The 25,203-nt window shown below is 38.9% G+C and overlaps 3 protein-coding genes and 1 long non-coding RNA gene across 6 annotated transcripts in view; 3 read left to right on the top strand and 1 right to left on the bottom strand.

Annotated features, from left to right (window-relative positions):
* Positions 1 to 8,685, top strand: part of PSME4 (proteasome activator subunit 4) — a 90,706-nt gene extending 82,021 nt beyond the window's left edge. For 2 of the 3 annotated variants that reach the window (XM_026676701.2, XM_026676700.2), the window contains one exon: positions 232 to 3,654. In XM_026676701.2, coding sequence (XP_026532486.1) covers positions 232 to 366 — 135 coding nt within the window. In that variant the 3' untranslated portion in view covers positions 367 to 3,654. Of the gene's footprint in view, positions 1 to 231; positions 3,655 to 8,547 lie in introns of those variants that run through there. The other variant, XM_087960871.1, reaches the window with a different exon arrangement.
* On the top strand, positions 8,625 to 10,869 carry GPR75 (G protein-coupled receptor 75). The gene has a single exon (XM_026676752.2). It carries the CDS (start codon positions 8,625 to 8,627, stop codon positions 10,272 to 10,274), a length of 1,650 nt encoding a protein of 549 aa, XP_026532537.1. The 3' UTR covers positions 10,275 to 10,869.
* A 3,850-nt stretch (positions 10,870 to 14,719) lies between these two features.
* On the bottom strand, positions 14,720 to 18,255 carry LOC113418077 (uncharacterized). The gene is made up of 2 exons (XM_026676751.2): positions 15,364 to 18,255; positions 14,720 to 15,008 (listed from the first exon to the last, which is right to left on the bottom strand). Exon 1 carries the CDS (start codon positions 18,253 to 18,255, stop codon positions 15,727 to 15,729), a length of 2,529 nt encoding a protein of 842 aa, XP_026532536.2. The 3' UTR covers positions 14,720 to 15,008; positions 15,364 to 15,726.
* Positions 16,377 to 21,575, top strand: LOC148132743 (uncharacterized). The gene is made up of 2 exons (XR_015748732.1): positions 16,377 to 16,497; positions 18,075 to 21,575. It is a non-coding gene; the product is annotated as an uncharacterized LOC148132743 (long non-coding RNA).
* Positions 21,576 to 25,203: the final 3,628 nt, after the last annotated feature.

Here is a 25,203-nt window from a genome sequence, read left to right as displayed (position 1 = left end):
CTTAAATCACTATATATAAATAATGTTTCTTTTCAAGTTTAGGGTAACAGTAGCAAGTATTTCAAATTATGAAATTTTTGATTGGTAGTGTCTCTATAACCTAAAACATTTGAACAAAATTCTGAATAATATATCTACACTTACAAATCTGAATCATAGCTTTAAGAACAAGACAGTTTATAGTTGTTTTAAATACATTGCCTGGATATCTCTCTGTTATTCTTCACACAGATGACAGTAAAAAAAACATTGTCCAATTTCCGGAGAACTCACCATGATAACTGGCAGCAACATAAGCAACAATTCACTGATGACCAGCTGCTTGTCCTTACAGATCTTTTGGTATCACCATGCTATTATGCATAAAAGGGTGAGACTGTGTTGTAAAATCTGTACCCTTGGGCTATCTCGGAATGGTCTTCTTGATATCCAGCTTGACATAGCAAAATGTCACCTTTCAAACAGTGCCTTGTAATTTTTAGACTCATTAAATGAAACCAATACTGTCTGGCCTTTTCCTTCCTTCATATAAGAATCTCTTTAGAATTCTCATTTAAAAATATAAAATTAAAAATTATTACCTTTTTGACTTAAATTGAAAGAATATAATCAAATTGGGGCATGTATTGAATATGGTGTCAAAGACATTAAAACATAATTTTTGCTATCCCAAAGGTGCCTTTCAAAAGGCAACTGGATTTTCTTGGGTCTTTTTTCCCCTTGAACACATTTCACTCCTTGTCCTAGAAGCTCTTCAGTTCTGACTGAATGGTGGGGGATAGAAGAATTTATATTCTTTGCTGTCATCTGGTCCTTAGTACTCTAAGAGTCGTTGAGGGCCACTTGGAGATTTACTTGTACCCACAGGGTCATCTGAATCAGCTTGCAAATGGGTGTGGAACCTTCTTGGGACTGCTGAAAGGACTGTATGGTAGAAACCAAGAAAGTCTAGTTGCCTTTTGAAAAGCACCTTTGGGTAACCATGATCTGGATGATTGAGAATCTCCATAGATAACTTTTGCTAGTTTTCCACTATATTATCTTGAAATCAGTTTACATTAACCTTGCATTATATTTATTTTATGTGATGATAAAATGGGGTTCACACTATATTTACATTTTATGTGAGTGTCAGCTTTAAAATTCAGCTGCCAGTGAGACTAGTATGGATGATATTTTGACAGCACTGCATTGTGTTTGTGGTAGTAAACAGGATGTGACCTTGATATAATGAAAAACAATCGCACTGATTTTACTGGCAATCTGGTTCACTTGTTATTCTCTTAATACAGAGGTTCTTAACTCAAATGCAGCCCCACAGGGATCTCAAGCAACTTGGAAAGGGGTCATATTTTTTTTAAAAGATTTGCACAGGTAAAGTTGGAAGAAAAGGCCCAGGTAGCATTGGGAAGATGACAAAACCTACGAATCTAGTAATCTGGAAAAGGGATGCATCAATCAAAAAGTTTTATTTAACTCATCACTTTAGCTCATGAACAAATGTGTTCATCATTCAAGGGATGATGGTATTGCAAAGTTTGAGAATCCTTACCTTAATGAATTGCCATGTGTAAAATATTTTCATTGATCTGGAACCCCAGAAGAAGAACAAGAAAAGAGCCTCATATGAGGTCACAAATTGGAGAGTTCTTGCTTTCATGAACTTTGAATTGAATAGAGAGACCTGCTTGCCATTGTACAGAACTGGTTTACGATCATGATAAAATTTATCATTTTAGTAAATAAATCTCAATTAACTTGGTTTGTAAATACATAAACTCATATGTTATCATTTATTTATTATTTATTTTCAAGGCTTATAGGTTGTATAGGTGGCTCTAGTCAATGAACTACTAGCATAAACTCCTGAAATTCGTAATTTGGGTAAAACAAATACACACACATACACACAGAGTCAAAAATTAAAGTCAGAAATATATAGTAGAAATATGTGCCCCTGGAATCAAACCACCTAAAGACTATTAAAATAGTATATAAATTATTTTGATGACAGATTTCCATTCCAGACTCTATGCTTAAAACAGGCAAATGCCCTTGTTCTTGCTAAAGATAGATTGGCTTTTGTCATTTTCAAATTATCCATCTCTTTTAGGGTCTCAGAAAAATTAGAAACTGCTTCATTTCTGTAAAGATAGAGAAACTTAAAATTTAACTTTTTAAATATAGAACCCTTTTGGATTTGATAATTCAGAGGCTTAAGTTTGGAAACCTTTTTAAAAGTGCATATACTATGTCCCTTGAAGAAGATTAGATTTCTGTTTAACTGAAGAAAAAGGCTCTGGCATAGTAACAAGTCTCTGCATGAATAAGAGAATTGTAGTTTTCTTTTTCATCCATTCATGCAAGTGTCTTGTATTTAAGATAAATCCTACCTTATGGAATGGCAAATATCGCAATTTTTCTTTTTCCTCTTCTTATAATTTTCAGATTTAAGATTATTTCTTATACAAAGGATTGTTTATTGATATCAGATGAATAACTGGGCACACAACCTATAAGAATATGCATGCCCTACTCTTCATAGTACCCTTGGGTATAAGTGTAGATAGTAATACCACCCCAATTTTTAAAAAAGATTTTTACTTTCTTTTTTAGTTTACATGCAAAACCAAGCTATGCAGTGCTTTGTGCTCAATTCTCTTTCAAATCTTAGCTTTTAAATCCATACTATTAATTTTTATTTCATGGCCAGATTTTCAATATCCTTCATCCAGGTACTGAACTTTAACTTTCAATGGTTTTGTAAGTGGCAACTTACATTTTTCCAATTTAGGAGAGCCCATGGACAATAACAGATATTTGCTATTGTTTTATTTCATGTATATATGTTAATACTGAATGGTTAAAGACTTTCAAAATACAGTGTAAAATGTTCTGTATTGATCCTCCCACCTTTCCTCATTCACTCTATGTCTCCATGCTGGAACAGATATTTAAGTTGCATTAAAATGCAGAAGTACTGTATCTGTCCCCACCAAAATCCTTTTTGGTCTGTACCTTTGGTGGCTATTGACTCACTACTTCACAACATGTTCAATACATGTTACATACATGTAAAAGATTGTATAAATTGTAGAGGCATTGCATTGACAAAGTACTGTATAGTTTGCAAAAGTTTTACATAATCCATTTGTGAGATTATCTTGTAAAGATTCACACTTTTCAATGTTATAATACTGCTTTAGCTTTTGTATCCAATTCAAATGCCAATTTCTTCTGGTTTATAATATTGCTGATTCTCATTAATGAAATTATTTAGTTTTGGGTTTAATATTCATTTATCATTAGTGAATGATTTTTTTACCAATATTTTTCTCTTGCTACCATCCTAAGTAATGGTATATTTTAATGTATGGTAAATAATAGAATTGAAATCTCTCTCCCATTTAAGAAAACAAAAACAACACAAACTTGAAAAATACATTCACTCTGTATCTTTTTCTTTGTGAAAAAGGAATATAATATGCTTTTAAATCATCTGCCTGTTGGGAAAGCAAACATGGCAGTGTAACCTGGACAGCATGTCCTGAGAGTCAATGAAGAAATAACATGAATAGGGTGGTGCCAAATGCATCTTCTTACTTTAAGTTGTGTACTTAGTTTAAAGCTGAATAAATTAATTGTTTGTAAAAATGTGGGTGTGCATGCCATGTTTATTGTTCAGTGTATCCTCTCGAGTAAGTGGCTTCATTTAGGAGGGGAGCTAACAATCTCTTAACAGGGATATTTGGGATCTAATCTAATCTCTTGAATATAAATGATGGGTTGCTTGCTTTTAGTTCTGAAAGGACATGAGTGCTTGGGTATTAGAGAAGTAGATCCAGTACTTTAAAAGTTGTATTGGTACTCTTCATAAAAGTGATTCAATCAAGAGAAGTTTGGAAACCATGGTATGGTGTGGCTTATGACAGTGATCCTCAACCATTGCAGCTTGGTGGCCCAGGGGCGGGGGGAAATAGGGGAGCCAGGCTGCGTAAGCAGATGGCTGATGGACATGTGTGCATACAGCTCAACTTAAGTGAACGATGAGCCAGCGTGCCGGGTAAGGAGTGAGTGGGTGGGGAGAGTTCCCGCGGGCCATGTGGGCTGTGCAGCCTTGTGTTTCTGCACAGCCTGGATTAAATGCTTTGTGGAGGTGCTCTGGGGGTGAGATTTCTCTGCGGTCCACCAAAATTTTCTCATGGCCTACCAGTGGGCTACAGCCCACCAGTTGGCGGCTGCTGACCTAGAGGACAGTTTTATGTTGAGCACCTGTTTGTGATCTGAATGATGTTCACAAAATTTCAAACTATATTATTTCTCAAGACAAGAACAGGACCTCATTTGGCCTAAGAGAGAACCTGGCAAAACAGATCAACTTTGAAAAAAAGATGGAATTCGTCAGAGCTGCAAAGAAAGCCCAAATTTCACGCAAGCCACCTTATGGGAGACTCAAGTGGTAGCTCATATGTTGGCACCTGCTCTAAGTCCTCTAGTCACATGACCAGAGGTGACATGACACACCCACACATCCCCCATTCTTCCTGGTTCTATATTCAATCACAGATGCACATGAAGGGAGAACACCCATACCTGTAACATGCAACATGTTGCTTTATTATACATAAGAAAATATAAATGGCTGTCACTTGCACTGCTAGAGCATCCTACCCAATTTAGGTCTCATATTGGTTTCCTAGTACATTGCACCTAACTTTATTAAGAAAGAGATAGCCAGGTTACTTTGTATCTCTTTTCCTTCAGCTAGAGCAGTGGTTCCCAACCTTTTTTTCGCCCCACACCCCTAAAGAAATTTCACTCGAACCTCGCACCCCCTGAAATAAATAATAAATAAAAATGCCAACATATAGCCAATATCCTATTATTTACCTGGACTTTTCTCGCACCCCCTGGAATATCGTCTCGCACCCCAGGTTGGGAACCCCTGAGCTAGAGGATCATCTACAGGATGGACAGTTTTGACTTGAAAAGGTATAGCTTGTATTTAATAAAAATAAAAGAAAAAAAAGCTTGCTTTATCTCCCCAGAAAGCTTTGGGACAGTTTCTGTCATGTCTGATGTCAACATCCATCTAATAAGGTCTGTATCTAAAAGCCTCCCTAGCACACCAGCTGAGAAAGTAACTTGGAATAGGCACAGCTGGAACAGCCACATTTTTCTCCCACTCACTCATTTTTTTCCTCCTTAACCTTCCTCGATGAAGAATATTTGAAACAGGCGGTTATGACCACTTTGTAAAGTTGCAGCTGATTTAGCAAGTACATTGCTTCGACATTTATCGCCAACATTACTGTTGTTTTTTAAAAAAAAAAATAGGGAAACTTCAAGAATAATACATTTATTGCCCACTCGTTTCTGTGAATTGAAATCCTGCTAGTTATGAGTGAGTATCCGTTTGGCTCTGGGGTATGTCATTCAAAATGCTCGACAATTCACACTCGAGATAGGATGGAGAAAAAGGCCCGGCTGTCTCGGGTAGTTCTGGGTATCTATAAGCAACTGCACCAGCAGATGCTATTTTTCAGCAGTATCTGCTACCGCCTCTCAGACGCTTGACCTGCCACAATTTCAGAGCAGGGTTCCCCGAGAGGAAAGGAAGGGACCGAGTCAGCTGTTTTCATCGGAACGCGACGTGCATCGCACTCTGACTGCGGCGACGTTTCTGTGCAGTGGCGGGGCTGCACCGCGCTCTTCCAGGCCAGGCGCTTGCGTGAATGTGCCATTGCCGGGCGTCCAGCTTTTGGAAACCACTCAGTCACTAGCTCAGGGGCGAGACGCCAGAGCGGTTTCGGTGTCGGCGAGGACGCGGAAACGGACCCCGGAGCAGTGCAAGGAAACCTCTCGGAGGGGAGATTCCTTTGAGGCGACGGTCGCCTTTGACCCCCGCATTGCAAAAAAAGAAGCGCGACGTCATTTCAGCCAGCGCGCGCGGCGAGGCTTGCTGGGCTTGCCGCACCGACCCCGCTCCCTCCCTTTCCTCGGGCCCAAACGCAGGAGGGAGACGACGGAGGTGGGGGGGTCGAGCCGGTCTCTCCAGCCGACGATGACTTCACCCTCCGCCAGCCGCAGCCCCAACTGCGACTGTCTTCTGCCCGTGGTGCGGACGGACGCGCAAGACGCGTGCTCCCGGCTGACTCCACGGAGCCCGCGCTTGGTAAGGAAGGACAGGCAGGTCCGCGGCCGGACGGAGGGCTTCGTTCCGGCGGGTCGGTCGGTGGGTGGAGCGGAGAGTGGAACGCCTGGGGCGCCCGAGACTGGACTGTGAAGGAGGCCGCCGCGTCCTTTGCTGCCTCGATGCGCACCTGACCCCGCGCGGCTAAGCTTGAACTCGGCTGATCCGGCAGTATTCGAAAATCGCCAGCCCTTCTGATTAGGCCCCGTGCTTTTCTTATGAGCCATACAGAAGAAGGGAAGGAAGGACAGAAGGGCAAGAAAGAAGGGTTATTAATTACTACCTTCTTTCTCAAAAGGTACTTTTGAGAATTTGGACCCGATTGAATCCCATTTAAATCAGGACAGCTGTATACTTATAAAGCATGGGATAGATTAAAAAAAAAAAAGCAATATAGGAGAATTATGATGTTATCTAGTCGAATAATTAAATGCAAGCAAACGATCAAGCTCAGAAAGCACCAAGGACTCCTCAGAAGAAGGGGGGGAAAGGAGGGGGGGGAGAAACCTAGTGCTTTATGTGGTCTTTTGTGCCATGTTATTTTTTAAAAATTAAGCGACCACTCCTTTAGGTCAGGCTGAGGATGGGAATGACTGAGATAAAATGCCAGGTGTGGGACTGGAATGATGGCCCTCCACATAGGCCTGATTTTCAGTCAAAGAAATTCATTTCTGTACCCAGAGACAATCTTTCCAGTTCCCATGATCATGTTTTGGTTCCTTAGATCTTAGTCACATATGGGGCCAAGAGACATCCTGGCTCCATATGTATGTTTTGGCCCTTTCAGTCCCAGCCCTGTCATTCCAGCCTCACACTTCCTTCTGTTCCTACCACCCACATGTCAGTCTCGTTCCATTGCAGTTCTAAAATAGACATTCTTATACTTCATTTTAGAACAATTTATATTTATGTATTAACGCCAGGAAGATCTTAGTACAACTCTATTTGGGGTGCCAGTTACACCTTTTACAAGATTGTGGGGGCCCTCTGACAGTCACTCATGACCTAGTCACCTTGCGCAACATGTTCTACATGGGGCTACCCTTGAAGACCACCCAGACGCTTCAATTGGTCCAGAATGTGACAGCATCAACAATAATAGGCATGTCTCAGTATGCCCATGTAACACCTCTACTCCACAAGCTGGTTGGTTTGCTTCCGGATGCAATCCAGGGTGCTGGTACCTATATAGCGCTACATGTCATAGGGCCTGTTATTTCTCTCTTCTATAACATCTTCCTTGCCAATTGTATACTGCAGGGTTGGCACATTCAGGGTTCCTTCCACTAAACAGTATCATTTGTTGGGACCCTGGAATCATTCCTTCTCTATAACAGTGCCTGCTCTCTGGAACAAGGTGTCCCCTGAGATCTGCTGTTGTGTAGTAAAGCTGTGAGAACAGCCTGGCAGAATGTGAAACCCCTCACTTAACCATATTTATCTTTTATTGAGTTTATTGCAATTGATTTAATTGTTATGAACCATAGAGTCAGTGAGAGTCATTACTACTACTATTATTATATTGTTAGAGTGAATGCTGGGTGTAAATAAATTATAGTAAATCATTTTCTATTCAATTCATTATTTCTGAATTTTTTGCTGATAGGAGAAGTTCAGATGGAATTTTCTGCCTCAAATGCCAAAATGCAATGCACATGGATTTTGGGTGCTGTTTGTTCCCTGCCTCTCTTTGTATCCTGGTCATTGGTCTTCCAGTATGGCCCGAATTCATTATATTTCCAAATTAATGCATGAGATATATGTTTGTCTTTTTCATATTTTCTGACACTGTACTCTTAAATTTAATTGAGTTGTCATGTCTCCATGTGGGTTGGGGGATGCAACACTCTTTTAACCATAGATTATCTAAAGTTGTCAGAAACTGAACCCAGATCTTCTACATCAAAACACATCCTTTAATACAACAATATAAATAATTATATGCCCCTGAAGAAAGAATTGAGAGGCACTGTTGCTTTGATGGTATAAATGGACAGTAAGGAATTCTTTTTTACCACATGATTCCAACTTCATGTGATATTATGTGAGGAGGAAAACAGCTTGTGGCAATTTAAAAAATATATGTAAAATGTTTCTTTCTTTTTGGTATTAAATCCAGTGTCATTAAAGTGTACATGGGTGTGCTTGAAGTAGGATATGAGTCCTAATTCATTATCTGTAAAGTTACCAAATGCCAATCTCTTCTATATATTTAAGAGCTAACTTGAAATAATAGAATTGACAAACTTATTTCATCCCAGCTATTGATATACACTTTTTAGAACAAACTAGCAACTCTTTTAATGTTTATTGACTAATTTTTGGTATTGGGGGGGTTGTATTTGTACACATAGGTCACACCAAGTATGCACCTCAAACAACCAATGCCAAGTTCACAATTTTGAAGGACAGCAGCGGGTTACTTTCTGTGATGACGAACCAGACGGAGTGGGCTGAAACAAAATGGACAGATCGCTCAAATTCCTCAGCACAACTACCTTCACCATCTTGGGGCAGCAATGACTCCTTTTCTTTTCAAGGGGATCTCCAGGAGATAATCCACACAGCCACTTTAGTTACATGTACCTTCCTGCTGGCTGTCATTTTCTGCTTAGGTTCTTATGGCAACCTTATTGTTTTTTTGTCCTTCTTTGACCCAGCTTTCCGGAAGTTCAGGACCAACTTTGATTTTATGATCCTCAATCTGTCTTTCTGTGATCTTTTCATCTGTGGAGTGACTGCTCCCATGTTCACCTTTGCTCTCTTTTTAGATTCTGAAGCTGGTATCCCTGATGCTTTCTGTTTTACCTTCCACCTTACCAGCTCTGGGTTTATCATCATGTCCCTCAAGACAGTGGCTGTTATTGCCCTTCACCGATTAAGCATGGTGTTAGGGAAGCAACCCAATCGGACTGCCTCCTTCCCTTGCACTCTACTGCTTGCCCTGCTCCTCTGGGCTACAAGCTTTACTCTGGCCACTCTGGCCACCATGAGGACCCATAAATCTCATCTTTGCCTTCCAATTTCCAGCCTGATCAGTGGTGAGGGAAAGATCATCCCTTACTTGTATGTTATTGATTTCATCTGCTGTGTGACAGTGGTTTCAGTTTCTTATATCATGATAGCACAAGCCTTGAGGAAAAATGCCCAAGTGAGAAAATGTCCCCCCATCATCACAGTTGATGCCTCCAGGCCTCATCCTTTTGTTGGAACACTTGCTACTGGTTATGCTGATGGGGTACAGTGTGCTGTGCCAGCTCTGTATAGAAACCAAAACTATAACAAACTGCAACACATCCAAACACATGCCTACATGAAGAACTTTGGACATCTCTCTGCATCTGCAGCCAGCAGATTCCAGTTGGTGTCCATGATTAATTTGTCCACAGCCAAGGACTCTAAAGCTATTGTGACTTGCATTATTATTGTCCTTTCTGTTTTAGTTTGCTGCCTTCCATTGGGCATATCTTTGATACAGGAAGTTTTGTCTAGGAACAATGGCATTGTGCTTTATCAATTTGAGCTGTGTGGATTTACACTCTTTTTTTTAAAGTCTGGATTGAATCCTTTTATATATTCCCGTAACAGTGCTGGTTTAAGAAGGAGGGTCCTTTGGTTTATACAGTATTTGGCCTTTGTTTTTTTCTGTTGTAAACAGAAAACACGGCTTCAAGCTGTTGGTAAAGGGGGTCTGGAGGCCAACAGAAATAAATCGTCTCATCATGAGACCAACTCAGCTTATATGCTTTCTCCAAAGCCTCCAAAAAAGTTTGTGGACCAAGCGTGTGGCCCTAGTCGCTCTAAAGAAAGTGTGCTGAGTCCTAAAGCTTCTGTTGGCCATTATCATCATGGAGGAGGGCAGAGTAGTTCCACCCCCATGAATACCCGCATTGAACCTTATTATAGCATTTATAACAGCTGCCCTTCTCAGGAAGTGAGCACTCCCAACAGCTTGCAACCAACAAACTCCCCATTCAGATATGCCAACTCCTACATTGCCATGCATTATCACCCAACAAATGACTTAGTGCGGGATTTTGACAGTACTTCTGCTAAGCAGATACCAGTGCCCTCAGTGTAGCTGGTGGGAGCCAGCAGCATCCAATGTTCTACCACAGTGGTGGCTATTCTACCTTGGCAAGTTGTGCCATGAGTCATCCATAGGATGTATCGCTATTGTATGTGCATGAATGTTCAGCCCTTCCATGCATTAAATTGGTTTTGCTCCAGTCAGGCAGCAGCTGGGCTAGGAAAGATAGGGCTGCAAGTTTCATGCCTTAGCCAGGCTTCTAAGTTCTGTATGTGTCTTGCAAATTAATATCCCATATTCTGCCTGTTTCATTAGTAGTGTTTCTCCTTTTAAAGATTTCTGCGTGTGTACATTATTATAACCCCAGGAGATTTCTTCTGGACTCCAGCAAAGATCAATCTTTTTTAAAAAAAAAAATCTGCTACCACAAATCATCAGTGTTTTGTGTTTTATAACTGAATCAGATTTTGCTTTCTTGTTTATATGGTAAGTGCTTGAAAATGTATGTTTTACAAAGTTGCTTTTTAAAAGATTTCTACTAAGTTGTCTATTATTGATTTAGCATGGAACATTTTATGGGCAGGTGACAGTTGTGCTGGTTATGTACAAAGATAAAAATAAGTTATAAAATCTAGTATCCAGTTCAGAGTTGTGGGATTTCTTTTGTGATTCCCTCTCGTTCTATTGACATTTGACATTTGCTTAGCTGATCACTTTTGACTTTTTCAAAAAAAAAAACCTGAATCACAGCCAATATAGATGAAGTGCTGGGAGATATTTTTATTTATTTATTTATTTATTGAATTTATATTGCCGCCTATTCGCCCCTGGCGACTCGAGGCGGCTTACAGAATGTAAAAGCATATTTAAAACAAACAATTAAAACTAAGCAAAAAGAATCAAATAAATTAATAAAGTACAATAGAACAAAATCTGGAAAAAAAATTACCCCCCATACTCCCACCCCCTGCCCCGACGACAGCAGATCACATCAGCCATTTGATGGGCTCCATCCCGCTCTGGATTCCCCAGGCCCGCTGGCAGAACCAGGTCTTCAGTGCCTTCCGGAAGAGTATTAGATGGGCCATTCTAATCTCTGGGGGAATGATGTTCCAGAGAGAGGGAGCCACTATGGAGAAAGCCCTTCTGGGTCTCACCAGGTGTATCTCCCTCAGGGATGGGACCTGCAGCATTCCCTGCCTCCCCGATCTAAAAAGATAAACTATTGTTTTATAATAAATTACATTTTTGGTTTATGCCACTAAACTTTTCATTACTTTGATTAACTGCAGCCCTTCAGTCTTAGGTCTTTTCCTACTACAATAAGACATTTAAGACTCTAAGCCTTAGAGTCTAAGGCATCTAAGACACTTCTTAGCAATATCTTTTTGTTTCTCTTTTTCCCCCCCATGATGCTGCCTTCATCTCATCTCCAAGTACCTTAAAACCTTCAAACCATTCTTAGCAATTGTTCCAGTATTAATTTACTGTTTTTCCTTCAAGCAAGCAAACTATGGCAGTTTTTCTATGGGTGCAATCTGATATCCTTCATTTGATTGATGTCAAAGTCAGGTGAATGCTAATAGGTTGGGATATGCAGTTTAGGCTAATGCTGGCACTCTTTCAGTTCCTGGGCACTCTTTTACAGAGACTTCAGTTATCAGCTTAAAATATCTGGAGTAGCTACAAAGCAACTAGACTGAAGCAGTGGTAGTGGGCTGCATTGGCAAGTGAGTAAGACAAATGTCCCCCAGTTTCATTTCAGTCAAAGTTCCAGTGACTTTTAGCTTTTCAGTATGGGTTTAGCTCTTTTGTTACAACATTAAAACCATTCCCAAATGTCACCTAGTAGCCAGGTTGGTTTTAGTCATGAGTTAAATATTGTTCCAGAAGGTCACCTTAGTGCAAAACACTTGTGCAAAAACAAAGCAAGGCTTTAGAGATGCCTAAACCAGTGGGTTTCATCTGTTAAAACTTGTCTGCTCCCCATGCTATGTTAGAAGTATGTGATAGATGTTTTGGCTGATGATTCTATGTCCTCAAATCTGTCCAGAGTATCACTTGTACAATGTAAATAAAGATTATTTGTCAGTGTCATGCCTATGTCAGGACAAAAATAACTAGTAAGAGCAGTAAATTTTATGGCAGTATAGTTTTTGAGCACCCCAAAGACTGATGGAAAGCATGGACTAAGCCATGAGGAAGAGCACTTAGGCAGCAGCAGTTATCTTGGCTAATTTTGTGATTGAGATGCAGGAATTGTATCTAGGATCTTTCCTGCACAAAGCATATACACTGAGATAGAGCTCTTTTTTCTTGGAAGTTTGAGATCTATCATACAGCATAGTTTTAGTACATTTTGCGATTTAGTACGTTTTTCTGTCCTCATTTTGCAAAATCAAAATTGTAGGTTGCAAGCTTGTTCTTTCCCATAAAAAATGCCCTATGCCTGTGATGGTGAACCTATGCCACGTGTGCCAAAAGTGGTGACACAGAGCCATTTCTCCAGGCATGCCAGCCATTGCCCCTTTGCTCTTCCAGGTTCCGGCACAGACATGCACGCTGGCCAGCTGGTCATGCGCGCAGGAGTGCCAGAAACCAGAAGAGCAGTTCCCCCGGTGTGCATGTGTGTACCGGCCAGCTGGTCTTCGTGCGGGCAGGAGCACCAGAAACCAGAAGAGCAGCTCCCCGAAGCACGTGTGTGCACCAGCCAGCCGGTGTTCATGGTGCAGGAGCACTGGAAACTGGAAGAGCAGCTCCCTGGAGCGCATGCGTGTGCCGACCACCTGGTCTTTGTGCACGCATGCGCGTTAGAAATCGGAAGAACAGGGGAAGCTAAGCTTCCGGTTTCCAGCACTCCTGCGCACATGCTTCGGGGAACTGCTCTTCTGGTTTCCGAAGTTCATGCGCTCCCGTTTCAGCACTTGGTGCTGAAAAGGTTAGCCATCACTGGCCTATGCATTTAAAATTGTGTCTTTGTGTGTGTGCTTGTTTGATTTACAGAGCAAGAAAGATGATAATCTTGAGCCATTCCATTAATATTTAGTTGCATATATACTCGGATTATGTTCCATATGCTAGAATTTCAGAATTAAAAGCTCACCTTTAGGGTTGTATACAAATGAACACATTCCCATTTACAATACACCTAAAATAATTAAATACCGAAATTGTTCCAGAGTGACAAAGGTCTCTAAGACCTATGAGATAGCATTAGATGATTTTGTATCTTCCAGGTCAGAATAAGTATACTGTATAGGGGAGTTTTTACCTTAGCCTCATGTCTGATATCCTATATTTTTACACAGAATTTGTAATGGGGAGAAATATATCACCTAATCCTATTCCAGTAATAAGACTACACTGAGAAACAGGAATAATAGTCTCAGCTGTTAACCCCAAAATCCTGTGTCTGCCCCCAAATTGATCATTTCCCCCCCCATCAAATTTGTGTTGCTTGTAAACCTATGGTATTTAAGCTAGTTAAGCCATGGTTTTATAGGAATAGGCTCAAGAAAAATAGTTATTTTCAAAAATTAATGGAATTTGAAAAATATTTGATCTGGGTGATATGAATAGATTTGAATGTAAATAAATCAACGCACATAAAATGTGGAGAGTGTCTGCAAGAGGTATTTCAATATATGGAGGAACTGATACTAGTTTGGGGATTATCAATTCAACAATCGTATTATTTTTCTGCAGGACATCAGTCATACTCCAAAAGAAATATGTGCTCGGCCTCAAAGACTCTTAACACCATCTATCAAAGAAATAGAAATCATCCCAATGATGTATGTAGATCACAATTCAATTTTAATGAGAAGGAGCTTCTAAACTAGCCTTTAGATAGAAAAATGAACGAAAAGAGTTCATGAAACAGTTTTACAAAAACGTAAACAAGAGTTTAAATTATTTAATACAAACAGGACACTATGGATCTCTCACTTTACTATGTGGGATATAAATAAAGCATAGACAAGGGGCTTTCCAATTAACTGCAAATTAAAAAACACAACAAATGAAAAATACAGTTAAAAGCCAAAATAAGAAAATTTGAAGCATGAAACTAACTCAAAAAACAATTGACTAAAGAATTACAAGACACAACTGTAATTAAGCCTATTAGAAATGAATTACAGAAAAAAATAAAATTTGCCAAAGAGAAAAACTCCTGACTAAACAAATAAACCATAAAAATTATTAGCTTATCAACTTGGAAAAAACAACACAGTATCAGCAAGAAAAGGTCCAAATTGCTATATTCAAGATTGGAAATAATAGAAGAATTGACAGGTTTCTTTAAAAACTTATATTTGAAGACTAATATTGATAAAGCTGCTATGAATAAATATATTGGAAAGTTGGTTGTCAGAGAATGTAATAGAATAAATATATGCAGCTGAAGTTGAACAGTGGATTCCTTGGTACTCGAGTTTAGTTGTTTGCTTGTGGATATTTCATTATCTGACTAGATAATATTCTTTAAGATAGCTTTTTATTTGTTTGTTTGTCAAACATGTACAAGATAACAAGTATAGGTATGAACATAAACATGAACAAAGGAAGTAAATACAGATAAATGGGGACAGTAGGACAGGGATGGTAGGCATGCTGGTGGGCTTATGCACGCCCCCTTTAATGATCTCTTAAGGGTGGGGTGAGGTCCATGGTAGACAGTTTGAGATTGAAGCTATGAGGCTTATCATGTCTTTGACTGCTAATTAATGTTTATGGCTCCACTCTGCTAGTTTTTTGCCTGACTGTTTTATATAGTGGCTAACACTATATTGTAGATCAGGGATCCCCAACCTTTTCGACGCCGCGGCCCGGTTCCGGCGTCAGCTGGGCGCCGCGGCCCGGTTCCGGCGTCAGCTGGGCGCCGCCATCTTTTTGACGAAAAATCACTTCCGGTGACGTCACGGAAGTGATTTTTCGCAAAATGGCGGCGCTAGCGCTTTGGTGAGCTTTTTCGGGTAGAAATGGCTTTCTACCGGAAAAGCTCACCAGCGTGAAGCGCCGCCATCTTTTTGACGAAAAATTGCTTTTTTGCCAAAAAGATGGCGGCGCCCAGCAACCAGCGGCCCGGTAAGGCTTGTTCCGCGGCCCGGTACCGGTCCGCGGACCGGCGGTTGGGGACCCCTGTTGTAGATGACTCCTCTTTTCGAGCATCAAGGACCCTTCAGTGTTCTTGTCATAGCTTGTGCTGCAGTAGGTTGAACAGTAAGGTACTTTTTCATAAAGTTTGTGGATATTTATAGGTGGTTTGTTTTCTTTTTGTAATGCTGTGGGTTGCTGCAGTGCGTTTGTACTTATATGAACAAACAGTTTCCTAGGAAATACCCTGGTTTTAAGAGATCACTTTTCTAGAAAGATGACTTAAAATATAACTTTGGTTTATTTTCACTATTCTAATAATTGTATCTTTCAGATGATGACTATTTAAGAAGTATTTGATTTTTTAAATACTCCAAATATTCCAATACTTCATCAGCATTGCTTCTCATTCAGTTTCATCTGTCTGCTTCCTGATGCAGCTTTTTCTCTGTGTTCTTAGTACTGGCTCATTCATAGTTTTCAACACAGCAGTCAACTGGTGCCAGAAAAGTTTTTGTTTGTGTTCTTCAGGACTCCATTTCAAGTAGGTTTTCCTTTTTAATAGTTTTCTAAGCTTGCTGAATTTCTTTGGAATGCTGTTGGTTGGCAGATCTTCCAGTACAACCATGATGAGGGAATCCTGGTTTTCAGTGAGAACCCGGTGTTCAGCAAAGTACAACTCATACTGGCACCAACAACTGTGGACAAACCTGGGTGATAGCACAAAAAGAACTTTATGGCTATTCTCGATACAGTAAAAAATGTTCCCAAGAACAGGATGCCCTGGCATGAAATCCCTTTCATGATAACATACTTTAAAGCCTCTGCCTTCCAGGTTTTTTAATAGAGTTTCTTTGATCCAGGATGCATCATTTTCACTGTATGAAATGAAAGCATCGTATATTTTTTGTTCTGGTCTCTTCTCATATTGTTTCCTTTTAGCCTTGCACCAATACCAGCCCATCTTCAAATACCATGGACCATCAAAATGCCAGCATAATACAGATATGATGGACATAATCAAAATGACCACAATGACAGTAATTCCGATTTGAAGACCAAGAGAACAATGCAACATTGTTAGACTACTGTTTTGCAACAAAAGACCTCTCTTTTTCTTTGGAAAACCACAGAAAAGGCTTTCTTGGCCATTTATTTTCATTTGTGGATTAGCAAGGTATGTATTTGCAAACCAGTATAATTCACAGTTACAGAAAAAATGTTTCCCTTGAACAGTTAAAATTTTCAGGTTTGTCAAATGGACAAACGTTTCTTTCATAAGGATGGCAATGGCATTGTTGCTGATATCCAACTCAACCAAGGATTTAGGGAAATATCCAGGCTGAAGAAAAAATATCTTATTTTCTGACAGATTCAAATATTTCAGTTCAGGCATAAATGTTCCCATGTCACCCAGCAGATCTGTAATTAAATTACAGCTTACATCCAGATTATTTAGGGAAAGATAGGAATTATTCACATTCAGTCGCTTTAAAAGATTTCTAGAAAAATTAAGTAGTTTTAAATTTTGCCCCTTCCCTTGGAAAGTGAATCTACTTATTTTATTTTTACTAACATCACATTCCTCTAATGAATCTGGGAAATATGATATTTTTTTTATGTTATTGTTTTGAATTTTAAACACAGTTACATTTGGAAAAAGATTAGGGCGAGCTATTCCTTGTAAGTTGCAGTTGCTTAAATCAATATGATGCAAAGATTTTGGTAAGTAGTGGAAATTGTGCATGAATTTATTGCTAAGGTCAATAGAAATATGTTTTTTTGTTATGTTTTGAAACTCTGTTTCAGTGAAATAGTTTAACATTATTTGATGTGTTGCTTTCTCAAGGCAGCTTTCAATGGGAGTGGACTGTGGAAGCTTTGTAAATGAAATGGTTCCATTAAAGAAACTCTCATCATTTCTTATTCTAAGTACAGGATTAAAATTAAATGTAACCGCTTCAGTATTGTACATAAATTGATTCCCCTGAAGAAATACCTCTTCTATGTGAGAAAACATTGCAACAAAATTTTTTGGTATTTGGCTAATTTGTGTAAAAGATAAATCAATGCTCTTGAGACCTCTTGGTAAGGTGAGGCTTGTCAGAGTTTTAAGGGGATTGTGACTGAGATTTAAAAACCGAAGATTGTTGTGCTCCAGATTATGACTCTCTCTTGCAGATTTGGTATTTATAAATATTTTGTTATAACTCACATCAATTAAATACACATTCTTCATTTCAAGGAATAATGGAATCAGGGTTGCAATATCTGTCTCCAATTTGTTGAGACTTGCATTAAACTTTTTAATTTGGTCCAGTGTAGCTTTGCAGAAAATGGGATCCATTTTCCCCCTCAGTTCATCCTTGGTTAGTTTCCTGTTTGATAGATCAAATGTGCCATTTGTTGGGATTCCACAGCTTTCACTAATGTGTAATGTTGAGGATGGAAATCTTGTTCCCTTTACTTTGTATTGTTCATCACCAAGAACATTCCACTTTAACACTGAATTGAGATTTAAAAGGCCTCCAGTTTTTTGCTGCTTTTCTGCTGGCATAGGAGACAATGTCATGCCCCGTAGAGATGAGTCAGTCAATGCGACATTTACTATTTCATCAGTTTGTGAGAATTTATGGGATGATTTATGCTGTGGTTGGCTATTAGATAAAACAGTTGTTGGATCAACTTGGAAACTATCATTGTGTTGCTTATTTAAAACGTTAAGTATATTGAGACGTACATTCTTTTTTGTAGACTTTGTCCTTACATTATGTAAAAAGTTGAGACCTCTTGGAATTTGAGATTCAGATAACGAAGAAGGACTTGTAGAGGATTTGGAAAGAAGACTCTTATTGTTTGAATGCTGAAATTGCTCATCTCCACCACAAAAGAGAATGATGAGATAAAAATGCAACGTTTTGATGAAGAATCCCATCCTAAAGAGGAAACAAAAACAGCAAATGTACCATATATTCACAGTGTAACATTAACAATTCAGTTTTACAACTTCACAAATCAGAAACTTTTTAGTTGAGAAAATTATATTGATATTTATTTATACCATATTTACAATATTTTCAGCCTTAGCCTTTTTAACAGGGATAAAATTGTAACTATTCTTTAACTTTCATTTGGGAGAGTCTTGGTGGCACAGTGGTTAGAATGCAGTATTGCAGGCTAATTCTGCTGGTGAGTTCAATTCTCACCGGCTTAGGGTTGATAGTCTTCCATCCTTCCAAGGTCAGTAAAAATGAGGGCCCAAATTGTTGGGGGGCAATGTGCTGACTCTGTAAACCACTTAGAGAGGGCTGTAAAGCACTATGAAACAGTATATAAGTCTAACTGCTATTGCTAAGTACTATTTATCACCTTTTCTATTCCTTGCATTCCTACTACAGGTGAAACTCGAAAAATTAGAATATTGTGCAAAAGTTCATTTATTTCAGTAATGCAACTTAAAAGGTGAAACTAATATATGAGATAGACTCATTACATGCAAAGCAAGATAGGTCAAGCCGTGATTTGTCATAATTGTGATGATTATGGCTTACAGCTCATGAAAACCCCAAATCCACAATCTCAGAAAATTAGAATAGTACATGCAATCAATAAAACAAGGATTGTACATAGAACAATATCGGACCTCTGAAAAGTATAAGCATGCATATGTACTCAGTACTTGGTTTGGGCCCCTTTTGCAGCAATTACTGCCTCAATGCGGCGTGGCATGGAAGCTATCAGCCTATGGCACTGCTGAGGTGTTATGGAAGACCAGGATGCTTCAATAGCAGCCTTCAGCTCTTCTGCATTGTTTGGTCTCATGTCTCTCATCTTTATCTTGGCAATGCCCCATAGATTCTCTATGGGGTTCAGGTCAGTCGAGTTTGCTGGCCAATCAAGCACAGTAATCCCATGGGTATTGAACCAAGTTTTGGTGCTTTTGGCAGTGTGGACAGGTGCCCAGACTTGCTGGAAAATGAATTCAGCATCCCCATAAAGCTTCTCTGCGGAAGGAAGCATGAAGTGCTCCAAAATCTCCTGGTAGACGGCTGTGTTGACCGTGGACTTAATGAAGCACAGTGGACCAACACCAGCAGATGACATGACTCCCAAAATCAACATAGACTGTGGAAACTTCACACTGGACTTCAAGCATCTTGCAGTGTGTGCCTCTCCATTCTTCCTCCAGACTCTGGGTCCTTGGTTTCCAAATGAGATGCAAAAGTTGCTCTCATCAGAAAAGAGGACTTTGGACCACTGAGCAACAGACCAGTTCTGTTTTTTCTTTAGCCCAGGTAAGACACTTCTGACGTTGTTTGTTGTTCAGGAGTGGCTTGACAAGAGAAATACGACATTTGAAGCCCATGTCCAGGATCCGTCTGTGTGTGGCGGCTCTTGATGCACTAACTCCAGCCTCAGTCCACTCTTTGTGAAAGTCCCCAGCACTTTTGAATGGCCTTTTCCTGACAATCCTCTCCAGGCTGCGGTCATCCCTGCTGCTTGTGCACCTTTTTCTTCCACACTTTTCCCTTCCACATAACTTTCTATTAATGTGCTTTGATTCAGCACTTTGGGAACATCCAACTTCTTTTGCAATTACTTTTTGAGGCTTTCTCTCCTTATGGAGGGTGTCAATGATGGTTTTCTGTACAACTGTCAGGTCAGCAGTCTCCCATGATTGTGCTTCCTACTGAACCAGACTGAGAGACCATTTAAAGGCTCAGGAACTCTTTGCAGGTGTTATGGCTTAAATAGCTGATTAGAGTGGGACACTGTGAGCCTAGAATATTGAACCTTTTCACAATATTCTAATTTTCTGAGATTGTGGATTTGGGGTTTTCATGAGCTGTAAACCATAATCATCTCAATTATGACACATCAGAGCTTGAACTATCTTGCTTTGCATGTAATGAGTCTATCTCATATATTAGGTTTACCTTTTAAGTTGTATTACTGAAATAAATGAACTTTTGCACGATATTCTAATTTTCAAGTTTCACCTATATACATGGTTCTTTCAGGAGTCAAATATGTTTGTAGGATATGAGTCTCAATTCAAGTTTGTTTATAGCTTCATATATAGAAAATGAATCATATTTTGAGCATCATCCTGATCTCAAAACACCCCAATTGCACCAAACCTTCTGTGATCAATGATTGGTGAAATCAGATTTTATATGTGATCAATATGAGCTGTGAACATGATTCATATTTACAAAATGAAGATGTTTTAAAGCAAGAGTTTTCTAAATATTGTAGGGATAGTGCTTCTAAGAATTTATTGGGTGATTACTCTATAGTCTCGGAGTACTCTGAGTGATCACTCAGTCTGAGTGAACAAAACTTATTGAAGGACAGTTTGCTGTCACCACTTACCTTCTTATGTTAATTAGACTTGCAGTAAAAATGTTGGATGTGTTGCAGGTTACAGTTCTAACGATTTAGAGGCAGGTAAGATCTGTGGAAATAGTTCTTATGAGGTTTTTCTATTCAAATACCCTGTTTCCCAGAAAATACAATCTACCATGAAAGTAAGTCCTAGCTTGATTATTATATGTGCACCCAATATAAGCCCTATCCCCAAAATAAGCCATAATTAAGATTCTACCTACTCCAGAGTACAGGGTAAAAATTAAGGTGGGGATGGGGGTGGTGGAGCTGTCCTATTACTTACCTTTGGATAGTTGTAGTCAGGCCTCGCACACCTGCCTTCCCAGCCCATTTCTTGTGCAGCCAGCAAGGCTTTCCTAAAGGCTTCTGTAGCTGATAACGGAGCCCCAGATTGATGTGAAAATGTTATCAGCTGCAGAGGCCTTCAGGAAAGCCTTACTGGCCACAGAAGAAGTTCCTAAAGGCCTCTGACAGCAAAAAGGAGGCCGGAGGCAATGTGTGCAAGTGAGGTTAGTCGGTGGATGACATTCCCCCAAAATAAGACCTGGTGTCTTTTTTGGTGGAAAAAAAAGGACAAGGTCTTATTTTTGGTGGGGAAAAAAAAGACAGGGTCTTAGTTTTGGTATATGCCCAAGAACTTCTACAAGTTATGCAATAAATAAGTCAACATGAGAACTTGGAAAGCGGATGAATTTGAGAATAAGAAAGGTGACTTTGCTCAATCACTGTCAGCTCAAGCTATCTCATAATATTACTGTTGAGGGAATAAAATCAGACAAGAGTGTTATGTAGGAGCCCTTTGTATGTTGCCTTGATTTCCTAAAGGAAAGATGTGATATAACTCTAATAAATAAATACTAATAATTGCAGACTCTCTGGTTTTCAGTCATATCCCATGAAAAGGGTATATCCTATATTACAATAAATAGAGATATAACTAATGAGAGACATGTTTATGGCTCACATTAGTGATTGTAGCGTTAAAAGAATCTGGAGGAATATAATTTATTTATTAAATTTGTTTGCCATCTGTTTGCTTTGAGGCGACTGGACTGTTTACAACATGAAAATATAGTAATAGATATACATAATAAAGAGAGGATTCAAAAAGTAAAAGAACAGAAAATATTTTCATAACACTTGAATATTAATTTTGTTGTTTGATCTCAGCTCTTTCAGGCTAAAGAAGCAGATAGAAACTGATATCGAGAATTTTCTCACAATACATGATAAATAAATAAATAATAAATCTCATATCTCTAGAAATTGCATATAAGAGTTTATAGGCATGAAACTGTCTAAACCTCATCCAGATAAAATGAATAATTATACACTGGGCATAGTAGTAGGTCCCCTCAAATATTAGAAACAAACTGATTTCTCTATCTTCTTTTAAAGAAGAACCAGTTAAGTCTCTTTACTGAAAACAAACAGGTGTTATCTATTTCTTAATATTATTAGCAAGGTGATTTTTATACACTGAATAAATTACAAGGAAATTCCAATTCTAGGGCATTGAAATAGCTTTGAATCAAGATGAAAATGTGACATTTTAATATAATCTTTTGGGCATTTTCATTTTAAATTTGAGCCCAAGGTGTTCTAAGCAGAATAATCATTAATCCAGTGGGTTAAGGGAAATATTGCTATGTGAAGAAATCTCTTCAAGATATCATCAACAGGTGTATAGTTTTCTTGTCAGCAGGATGGAAATTGCATGCCATTGCTGCTTTCTAGGATGACTTTTAGTCTTCCATACCTGCTCCCTTCCCAAATAGATTTAAGCCTAGCCCTCCTTAGCTTCTGATCAGAAGGTCAGTGTGGTAATATATTTTATTGATCATTTTATCATTTTCTGTAAGGCCTTTGAATACTAGCAGTAAGTCTAGGGAGATGTGGGCATTCTTGGTGGGGTAGGAGTACCTTTGCTCATGAGTGTCTCATCCTGTTTGATTCTGCAAGTTTAGAAGGAATAGGAAAATAGGTAAAAGTTCAAGGTACACAGTTGTGCTTTCTCATGGGACTTTTCAAACTTTCCCATGAGATTTTCCGTGGCTGTATCTCATCCTAACAAAGTAACATTTGGAACTTTCCAAGATTGTGTGTTCTCATGCTGGTGAAGTAATCTCCTGTTGAGGTCATTGTTTTCTGAATATGCATACTGTATTTTGCTTGTGTTTTTTCTCAATAAATACTGCTACCTGAGTTCACTCAGGGTTGGCATTTTCTCAGAGACAGTTCCCTGTGTCTCATTTCAAATGTCAATCCACCATAGGTCAGGTAGGTGCTACCACATGCAAAGATGAAGCAAACTGGAGCTTGCTTTCTTCAATATCTTATATTGAAAATGCCTGAATAAAAAAAAAGTTTCTTTGGTTCCTTTTTATGATAAGAATGAAAGACTTGTCATCATAAAAACAGATCAAGATTGTCAGAAAATATTTCTGGTTACAATGCCTAAGGAAAAATGCTTTTTTTAAGGTCAATATGTATTGGGGTGTATGTGGGTGAGATTGTTCCAGAGACAGATATCACTGTGGAAGAGATATCTTCCTGGGTCCTGCCAGGTTTCAAAGAAATTTTTTACAATTTATAAAAAAAACAATGCCTAGTATTAGAGCAGATATGCAAGATTAAATTTAATTATGTTTTAGTGCACTTGTATAACATATGTGAATATGCTAGAATGGAGATTGAGGAGAACATCTATGCTGCCATAAATGGTAATGAGACTGATGGAACATAAATTTAATAAATATACACTCTACACATTACATATGTAGAAGACTAACGGTTAAGAAAATATTGCATTTGATGTCATTTTGTTATACAAATTTTAGAGTTTTAACAAAGTATCTGTTAAGATATATGCAGGCAATCCAATATTTACAGTTTTTAATTTCAACCCTCAGCAGCCTAGCAAGGATGCATGATAATGGAAGATGCTGAAGGAGTTGTGGTATTACAAGATGGTTTCTGCTGATTGTAGTGAAAAAGCCAATAGTCTATCCATTATCTTGCCTCATTTAAGTAGGATTTTATAGCAGTAATTAGCACTTAGTATTGAGAAAGGATAGTTATTGCAATTATTTCCACAGTAAAGTGATATATTACCTAATCAAATAAATAATCTAGGTGTCACAGTTTAACAGGTGGAAGCTTCTGGGCAGTTTTCAAAGACAGTCCTCATGGAGAAGTAAGCCTCCTTAGAAGTAAGTGTTAAGTATAGACTGGGTGAAACCAGGCTCAATAGCAGTAACTGTGAGACGGATCTTGGAATCTTAGTGGACAACCAGCTAAATATGAGCCAGCAGTGTGCAGCAGTAGCCAAAAAAGCTAATGTAATTCTAAGTTGCATTAACAGAGGGATACAACCAAGAGCAAGTGAGGTACTAATACCACTCTGTAAAGCCTTAGTAAGACCACACCTAGAGTATTGCATCCAGTTTTGGTCACCACATTATAAAAAAGATGTTGAGACTCTAGAAAAAGTGCAGAGAAGAGCAAACAGAATGATTAGGGGACTGGAGACTAAAACATGAACGGTTACAGGAATTGGGCTTGGCTAGTCTAGTGGAGAGAAGGACCAGGGGAGACATGATAGCAGTCTTCCAATATTTGAGGGGCTGCCACAGAGAGGAAGGGGACAATCTATTTTCTAAAGCCCTGTAGGCCAGATAAAGAATAATGGATGGAAACTGAACAAGGAGAGATTTAACCTGGAAATAAGGAGAAACTTTCTGACAGTGAGAACAACCAACCAATGGAACAGCTTGTCCTTGGAAGTTGTGGGAGCGTCATCACTTGAGACTTTGAAGAGGAGATTGGACTGCCATTTGTTAGAAATGGTGTACTGTCTCCAGCTTGGGCGGAGGGTTGGACTAGATGACCTATAAGGTCCCTTCGAACTCTGATGATCTGTTATCTGCCTCAACTTGGAAAAATCACTTATGATCACAGCTTTCACCTAGATATCCATTTCTAGAATAAAACTGGATTCAGAAAAATATCCACACATGAATTCAATGTTTTCAGAGAAAAATATACCTCACATAGCAGAGTCATGTTCTGTTTTTATTAACACTTTGCATTTCTATGTAATCTAACTTTCAAGTTTTGTTAACTGTCTTAACGTAAGTATTCAGACTTCTATACAGTGGTCCTATCCATTTCATCCATATGTTAAAAAGCATGGGGAAAAAGAGATCAAATCAGGCTCACCATAAAGTAGTACCATTAGGTCATTGATATTGAAAGCTACATTATGCAGTTTGACATAAAGAGGCAACCATTGTCATCTACTACAAATACATTAACAGTAGTTAATCTTCCTTTACCTATCTCCATCCTCCTCCGCCCACCCCCCTTCTCCCCCCCAGGTGATCTTAGAAAGGCATGTGTGAGGTCTATTTCCTAGATCTAGACAAAAGACTGGAAAAGCAGTAGGCCCAAATGGAGTAACTCCTTGCTTGCAATCCTGTGCTGAACAAGT

The sequence above is a fragment of the Notechis scutatus genome, chromosome 1, assembly GCF_049901735.1.
Source record: "Notechis scutatus isolate UNSWTSFEM ecotype Mainland chromosome 1, rNotScu1.2, whole genome shotgun sequence".
NCBI lineage: Eukaryota > Metazoa > Chordata > Lepidosauria > Squamata > Elapidae > Notechis > Notechis scutatus.
This window is presented reverse-complemented; position numbering and strand designations above follow the sequence as displayed.

Bases quoted from the DNA above. Each gene is read 5' to 3' on its own strand.
- GPR75 (XM_026676752.2), top strand. From the start codon at position 8,625: ATGACGAACCAGACGGAGTGGGCTGAAACAAAATGGACAGATCGCTCA.
- LOC113418077 (XM_026676751.2), bottom strand. From the start codon at position 18,255: ATGGGATTCTTCATCAAAACGTTGCATTTTTATCTCATCATTCTCTTT.